The sequence below is a fragment of the Ochotona curzoniae genome, unplaced genomic scaffold, assembly GCF_017591425.1.
Source record: "Ochotona curzoniae isolate NIBS_2020 unplaced genomic scaffold, NIBS_Ocur_1.0 scaffold_1037, whole genome shotgun sequence".
Taxonomy (NCBI): Eukaryota; Metazoa; Chordata; class Mammalia; order Lagomorpha; family Ochotonidae; genus Ochotona; species Ochotona curzoniae.
In genome coordinates, this window is record NW_024467083.1 from 32,509,509 (window position 1) to 32,517,077 (window position 7,569).

General features: G+C 48.2%; 1 protein-coding gene across 1 annotated transcript; it reads right to left on the reverse strand.

Moving 5' to 3' along the window:
• Window positions 1-1,351: 1,351 nt before the first annotated feature.
• On the reverse strand, window positions 1,352-7,500 carry CUNH1orf189 (chromosome unknown C1orf189 homolog). The gene is made up of 4 exons (XM_040998691.1): window positions 7,399-7,500; window positions 7,096-7,136; window positions 2,259-2,388; window positions 1,352-1,740 (listed from the first exon to the last, which is right to left on the reverse strand). Exons 1-4 carry the CDS (start codon window positions 7,429-7,431, stop codon window positions 1,639-1,641), a joined length of 306 nt encoding a protein of 101 aa, XP_040854625.1. The 5' UTR covers window positions 7,432-7,500; the 3' UTR covers window positions 1,352-1,638.
• Window positions 7,501-7,569: the final 69 nt, after the last annotated feature.

The following is a 7,569-nucleotide window of genomic DNA, read 5'->3' on the forward strand; positions in this document are numbered from 1 at the left end:
GCCTGTGGCAGCGTTTGTGTTTTTCAGCGTTTTGGATGCTCTCAGGTTGGCGTACTTTGTCAAATCCCGCGACTGCTTGCTTCCGGATACCTGCGTGACTGTGGAGGCCTTCGCGCTTAGCACTCTGCAGCTACAGAGCAGGGAATGGAGGACAGACACGTGTCCAGGAGTTCGCACTAGCTGCACACTTCAGAAAACAAAATCCACCGGGCAGGTGTGGTGGTGGAGTGGGTTAAGCCACCAGCTACAATTCCACAATTGCGGTCTTTGGTGTGTCAGTTCAAGTCTTGGCTGCTCTGCTTGCTTGCTACCCAGCTTCCTGCAGAAAGTGTCTGGGACCGTAGCCAAAGATGGTGCCAGGGCTTGGGCTCCCACCGACACACATACGTGGGATACCCAGACGCGGTTCCTGGTTCGTAATATCAGAAGATGGAGGTTCTTTCGCCCTCTAGTTTGTTTGAAAGAAAAGTTAACAAAGAGAGATGCAGTTTATCTGCTGCCTCACTCCCCGAATGGCTGCAACAGCTGGGGCTGGGCCAGGCTGAAGGCAGGAGTCTCATCCAGATCGCCATGGGTGTAAGGGCTGCTGCTCTCCCAGGAGCACCAGCACAAAGCTGGATTCGAAATTGAACCAGTGCCCAGGTGGGATGCCTGTGTGTAGGCAGTATCTTTACCAGTTACATCATAAGCTGGCTCCCAAAAATCTCTTTCTTTCTCTCCTTACTTTTTTTTGTTGTTGTTATTTAGCCTTTCAAGCAAATCTTTAAAAATAACGTCCATTCTTCCTGACGTTGAAGCACCAATGTGCCTTTACATTGAGGGCCATATTCAGAACTATTGGTACAAGTGTAGAGAAAAGAACAGTAAAAGAGGGACTTGAAATGGATTGAGCGAAGTGGAGGAAGATCAAAATACATATGAAGTAAGTGCTTTTGAAGTAAGTCAAGATATAGGGATTAAAAAAAAAGAGCCAGGTGGGCCCAGTGCAGTAGCCTAGCGGCTTAAATCCTTGCTTTACACACACCAGGATGGCTTAAGGGAGCCAGTTCTAATCCCAGCAGCTCCACTTCCCATCCAACTCCCTGCTTGTGGTCTGGGAAAGCAGTCAACGACGGCCCAAAGCCTTGAGACCCTGCACCCACATGGGAGACCCGGAAGAAGCTCCTGGCTCCTGGCTCCTGGCTTCAGATTGGCTCAGCTCCTGCCATTGCAGCTGCTTGGGGAGTTAATCATCAGATGAAAGATCTTCCTCTCTGTCTCTCCTCCTCTCTGTATATCTGATTTTCCAATAAATATAAATAAATCTTTACAATTAAAAAAAAAAGAGCCAGGTGGTCTATGCTTGCGCTTTTTGGGAACCAGCTTTATTAAACCAAATCACGCTTCTTAAAACGCTCTTTACACCAACACTGCACATCCCACTGTAGCCACAAGGTGTCGCTCCTGTTTTTAACCGTTGTTGACATGGGTTGTTTCCCCAAACAGCAGCCCACAGCCAACCGAGTGAAGATGTGAGAGCAGGGGCATGCTCTTAAGTGCAGGGCAGATAGCTAGATCCAGGCTTGTTTCGGGAATGTCTGGCGGTAGAGGGTCCAGGCTAGGTTAGCAGGCGTGATGGGCATGGGGTTTGAGATGCACTCAGAGTCTCTCCACATAAAAGGCTTTGCCCATCCGATTCAGTTCTTGCTGGTATTGCTGATGCTCCTGTTCAAACAGCTGGTGCAGGGCAGCCTGCCGGACCTGGGAGGGAGGGCACAGGAAAGGGCAGTGTTGGCCCTCTGTATACCATGGCTTCCCGTTCTCTCGCTCTGACTGCTTTCCCATCACTGGGTTCTCTTGGACCTGAGCTAAGCTGCGACATAAAGCCAGTTGGTGGCAGAGGCTCAGCCAGCGGAAGAAAAGCCCTGGGTTGAGCAGAAATTGGCTGAGAACATACCATGAGCCAGGAACACGTGCTATATAGAGATGGTGACATGATGGCTGCTAGAGATGAGAGAGACAGAGAAGGCAGGTGCTGTGTAGGAAAAGACAGAGTCTTACCAGGATGAGAGTAAAGGCTTGAATGTGCTTTGGGACTCCAACCTCTGTCACCTCTAAACTGAATGCAGAGAGATGTAAAGAATGAAAGAGATTGCAGTTGGAAGTGGGCCCTGGAGGCTAATGAGATGGGTGGGGAATGAGTTGACTCAGGGCGAGGAAGTGCCCCTAGGCAAGGCCCAGGGCCACGCTGGGTCAGACAAGAGGCTTGGAGAACTCACCATCAGCAGCTGCTTGTTGGCCAGCACCAGTTCCCGGGCCATGTCCTCCTGCATCCTCAGCGTGGCGTATGGGTTCCTCCGCTGGCTCAGTGTCATCTGCCACAGGCAGCGAGTGTGAGAGTTACGCCACCTGCCACAGGTACAAAGAGGAGATGGAATGGAGATGAGCAGAGCCGCCAATGGAGCTGTTGCTTTGTCCAGGACCCTTGCGGCACCTTAGAAGATTCCAGAAATTTTTCAGTGAGAAACTAGAACAGATTCAGAAGCTCCTGGTGAGGACTTTACGCTGTGTAATGATCACGGTAGCTCTGCGGCATAGGCATCGGCTTTCACCCACAGCAGACAAGAAAACCAAAATTGTCGGTTTCCCAAAGTGCATAGTAGCAGATTCTGGTCTCAAATCACATCTCTCTGAGGCTAATATGAGTATTTTTCCCAACACCCCACGGATTCTCAATAGCAGTAGGACCCTAGAATCTTAAGATTTTAAAAATATTTTTTAAAAATGAAAAAAAAATGTAATGCATTGCAGAAATATACATGAGGAGTTATCAATAAACTTATTGGAAAATGAACATTATCTTTTAAAATATTTATTTATTTATTTCAGGGCCTGGTATGATGGTTCAATGACTAATTCCTTACCTTGCAAGGGCTGGAATCCTTATAGGCACCAATTCATGTCCCAGCTGCTTCACTTCCCATCCAACTCTCTGCTGTGGGAAGGCAGTTGAGGACAGCCTGAGGCCTTGGGACCCTGCACCAGCACTGGAGACCCAGAAAAAGCTCCTGTCTCCTGGCTTTGGATCAGCTCAGCTCTGGCCATTGCTGCCACATGGGGAATGAATTAGTGGACATAAGATCTTCTACTCTGTCTCCTCCTCTCTGTATACTTGACTTTTCATTAAAAATACATAAATCTTTATATAAAAAAAGTTTCTCTTAATGAGGTTAAGGCATTGGTGGTGGAGGTCCTCACCTTGCATGTGCATGGACCCCATGTGGGCACCACCAGTTCATGTCCCAGTGTGCTACTTTTCTTCCGGCTCCTGACTGTGGCCTGGGAAAGCAGTAGAGGACGGCCTAAAGCTTGGGGCCCTGCACCCACGTAGGAGACCTGGCTCTTGGCTCCTGGCTTTGGATCAGCTCAGTCCTGGCCATGTGGCCACTTGGAGAATGAACCAGCAGATGGAAGATCTTTCTGTCTCTGCTTCTTTCTGTAAATCTTCCTTTTTAAGAAAAATAGATGAATCTTTTTAAAAAATGGGTTAGGCACCGGGCCTAGCGTGATGGCTCAGTGGCTAAATCCTTGCCGTGCAAGCACTGGTATCCTGAATGGATGCTGGTTCATGTCCTCGCTGTTCCACTTCCCATCCAGCTCCCTGCTTGTGGCCTGAGAAAGCAGCAGAGGACGGCCCAAAGCTTTGGGACCCTGCACCCATGTGGGAGACCCAGAGGATGGTGTTTTACCTGCTTCAATACTACAGCACTAGTCCTAAGAAAGATATCTTGGTTTTATTCTTCAAGTTCCCGCAACAGTGAGGCAGGCTGAATCCACGACTTAGGAATTCCATCAGTATGCCCCATGTGGGAGATAAAGATCCAGGTACTTGAGCCATCATTTGCTGTTTCTTCTACCCCAGGTATCCATTTAGCTGGAACCTAGATGGGAAATAGTGATGAGACTCAAGCCCAGAAGCTGAGATTTGGGTTGGGGTGTTCAGTGCCTTATTGCTGGCACTGTGACACAGTGTTGACCACTGCCTGTGGTGACACAGGGTTCCCAATCAGTTGCTGGTTCAAGTCTTGACTTTCGATCCAGCTCTCTATGAATAGGCCTTGAAAGGCAACAGATGTCTTAACCTGCAGTGCCACAATGCCAGCCCTGGTTTATATAATTTTTTCTTTTCTCTTTCTATTTATTTATTATTTGAAATGCAGAATTATAGAGAAGCAGAGCTAGACATAGAGAGAGAGAACCTGGCTTGCTGCTCAGGTGGTCCCAATGGCTGAAGCAGGGCCTGGGGGAAGCCAGGAACTCCTTCTGGGTCTGCCGCACGGGTGCCAGGGATCCAGGAGCTAGGGTCATCTCGGCTGCCTTCCCTGCCGAAGCAGGAAGCAGCTGGATCGGAAGTGGGGCAGATGAGTTATGTGCTGGTGAACATATGGGATGTCACAGGTGGTCGGCGGCTTAACTGGTTGTGCCTTTTCACCAGCCCCAGGCCTTTTCATGCTTTTTATTTCTTTATTTAAAAAAAAAAATATTGGAAAGTCAGACTTACAGAGAGGAGAGACAGAAAAATCTGTCTGCTGGTTCAACTCCCTAAGTGGCCGCAGTGGCCAGAGCTGAATCAATCAGAAGCCAGGAGCCTCTTCTGGGTCTCCCATGCGGGTGCAGGATCCCAAGGACTTGGGCCGTCCTCTGCTTCTTTCCCAGGCCACAAGCAGGGAGCTGAATGGGAACAGTGTCCATATGGAATACCAGTGCATGTAAGATGAGGATTTAGCCACTATGCTATTGCACCAGGCCCAGGCTTTTTCAATCTTATAAATAACTCTGTCATGAACATTTTATATCTCATAACACTTTTGCAAGTAGATATGGAGTTGCCAAGTTTAACAATGTGAGAATTTAAATGTGATAGATTCTGTCAAACCAAGTTTATAAATGGCTGCCAGTCAGCCTAGACTCATAAAATCATGTGTGTGTGTGTTTTCAAAGACTCATTTTTATTTATTTGAAAGGCAGAATGACAGAGAGGGAGGGAGACATCTTCCATGCCCCAGTTCATTCCTTTAAAAAGCTGTAAAAGCTAAAGTTAGGGTTAAGCCGAGACAAGAAGCCTGGAAGTTCATCCAGGAGCCCGGGTTATCTCTCGCCAATTTCCCAGGTGCATTGGCAAGGAGTTAAATGGGAAACAGGGAGCGGCCAGGACTCACACTTGGGCTCTGCTGGGGGAGGCTGGTGTCGAAGGCAGCAGCTGAATGTCTTGTATCACAGGGCCAACTCCCACCTATGCAATCTTGAAAGTAGGTTTCTTCCAGGCCAGTGCTGTGGAACTGTGGGCTAAGCTCCCACCTGTGGCACCAGCATCCCGTTTGATCTGTTCAAGTCCTGGCAGCTCCACTTCCGATTCAGTTCCCTATGAATCTTTTCATTTGTGTTTTCGACAAACACATACTGCAGCGGCTAACGCAATTACTAGAAAGCCAGTCAAGAAACACTTGGATTCTCCTGCAAAATAAGTGGCAAGGAAAGGGGAGGCATTGGCCCAGTGGTTGAGACATGGGTCAGGATATGTACATCCCATATTGGAATGCCTAGGCGTGAGTCTCATCCTGCTCTGGATTTCAACTTCCTGCTTCCAGGGATCCTGGGAGGGGCAGCAGTGGTGGTTCAAGTAACTGGGTTCCCACTGCACATGCGGCGATCTGGCTGTGGTGAGCTAGTACCTAGGGAGTGAATCAGCAATGAAGAGCTCTGTGTCTCGGTGCCTCTCAAACTAGTTTTTTTTTTTTTTTAAACTTGGGGGCCAGTGCTGTGGTGTAATTGATAGTCCTGTAGTGCTGGCATCCCATATGGGTGCAGGTTCGAGTCTTGGCTTTTGATCCAGTTCCCTGCTAAGGTGCCTGGGAAAGTAGCAGATGATGAATGAAAAAAAAAAAAAAAAAAGCAAGCAAGCAAGCAGATGATAGTCCAACTGCTTGGGTCACTGTACCCATGTGTGAGATATGGAAGAAGTTCTTGGCTTCTGGCTTGAACCTGAAACAGACCCAGACATTGCGGCCATTTTTGGGGAGTAAACAGTGCATGGTGTCTTCCCCTCTACCACTTTGCTTTTCAAATAAATTCAATACATCTTAAAAAAAAAAAAAGATTCAGGCCCGGCACTGTGGCCTAGAGGCTAAAATCCTCACTTTGAATGTCCCGGAATCTCATATGGGCACCAGTTCTAATCCTGGCAACTCCACTTCCCATCCAAGTCCCTGCTTATGGCCTGGAAAAGCAGTCAAGGACGGCCCAAAGCCTTGGGACCCTGCACCCGGGTGGGAGACCCGTAAGAGTTGCTGACTTCGGATCAGTGGAGTGCCGGCCGTTGCGTTCACTTGGGGAGTGAATCATCAGATGGAAGATCTTCCTCTCTGTCTCTCCTCCTCTCTGTATCTCCGACTTTGCAATAAGGATAAAATAATCTTTTTTTAAAAAATCACCTGATAGGCAGAGTCATGCCTTAGGTCATCTTGAGCTGCCTTCCTGGGCTCATTAGCAGGTAATTAGACTGAAGTAGAACAAGCAGGGCTGGAATCAGCTGGGGTATGTGATGCCAGTGGCACAAGCAGCGGCTTAACGTGCTGCAGCACAATGCTGGCCACACTGCTGTTTTTTACAAGCTTATTTTAAAACCTTTTAAAAAGAGATTTATTTGAAAGGCAGAGTTAGAGAAGTTCCAATCTTCCAGCTGCTGGTTCACTCCTCATTCGACCACTCACAGCTAGGCTGGGCCAGGTTGAAGCTACAAACCTGAACTTCAGTCTAGTATCCCCCATGGGTGGCCATAACGCTGCACCCCCCCCCCCCGAATATTTTTTTCTGTAAAATAAAAGCAAACTTCAACTTGCTCCTGAGTCCCTCTGGAGAATGAACAGCAGGAGGAAATAAAAAGCATCCAGTGTAATAGTGACGCCTGCTGGGCAGCAGGAGGCTCGTTTCTACTTCCAAGAGAAGGCTGCTTCCCTTCTGCCTTCTTCTTGATGAGACCCACGCACGATGAAGCCGAGCTGGGAGGAGGCTGTGGTCAAGCTGAGGGGTAGGAGAAGGAGCCCAAAGCAGAATTACCTGTCAACCATCTTCTTAATCTCTGTGTACCTTTGAAAAGTCTGCAAGAAAAGAAGTTTTGCTCACTTACCTTGATCTTAAAAACTCCAGTGCCTTCCTGGAGTTGCACACAGACTTTCCTTTTTTTTTGGGGGGAGGACAGTTTAGGGGGGAGATGCTGGGATGTTTACCTATTTGAATAGCTACTATGCAATAGTCTGTTACTGTCCTTTGACATCAAGGGCCTTTCCTGTAAGTGGTACACTTCCAGTAAATGGATCTGGAAATCTCATTACGCCGACCCCTCCTCCCAGCTCCACATACCTCTTCTGCTTTCGCCATCTTTTCCGTAGACATGTCTACAGACTTGTGTGATGTGGAACTGGGCTTGAGTAGGCTCTCCTTTCTGTTTAGCTAGTGGTCACCGAGGTTTCAGTAGTCATAGCAACATTTCTGCCTCCTTACAATGTCCCTGGGCCTCTGCGTTGATTGGTC

Coding starts and splice junctions, on each gene's coding strand:
- CUNH1orf189 (XM_040998691.1), bottom strand. CDS start 7,431: ATGTCTACGGAAAAGATGGCGAAAGCAGAAGAG. Junction 7,137..7,398: donor AGATGGCGAAAGCAGAAGAG/GTATGTGGAGCT, acceptor CTTTTCTTGCAG/ACTTTTCAAAGGTACACAGA. Junction 2,389..7,095: donor ATTAAGAAGATGGTTGACAG/GTAATTCTGCTT, acceptor TACCTGTGGCAG/GTGGCGTAACTCTCACACTC.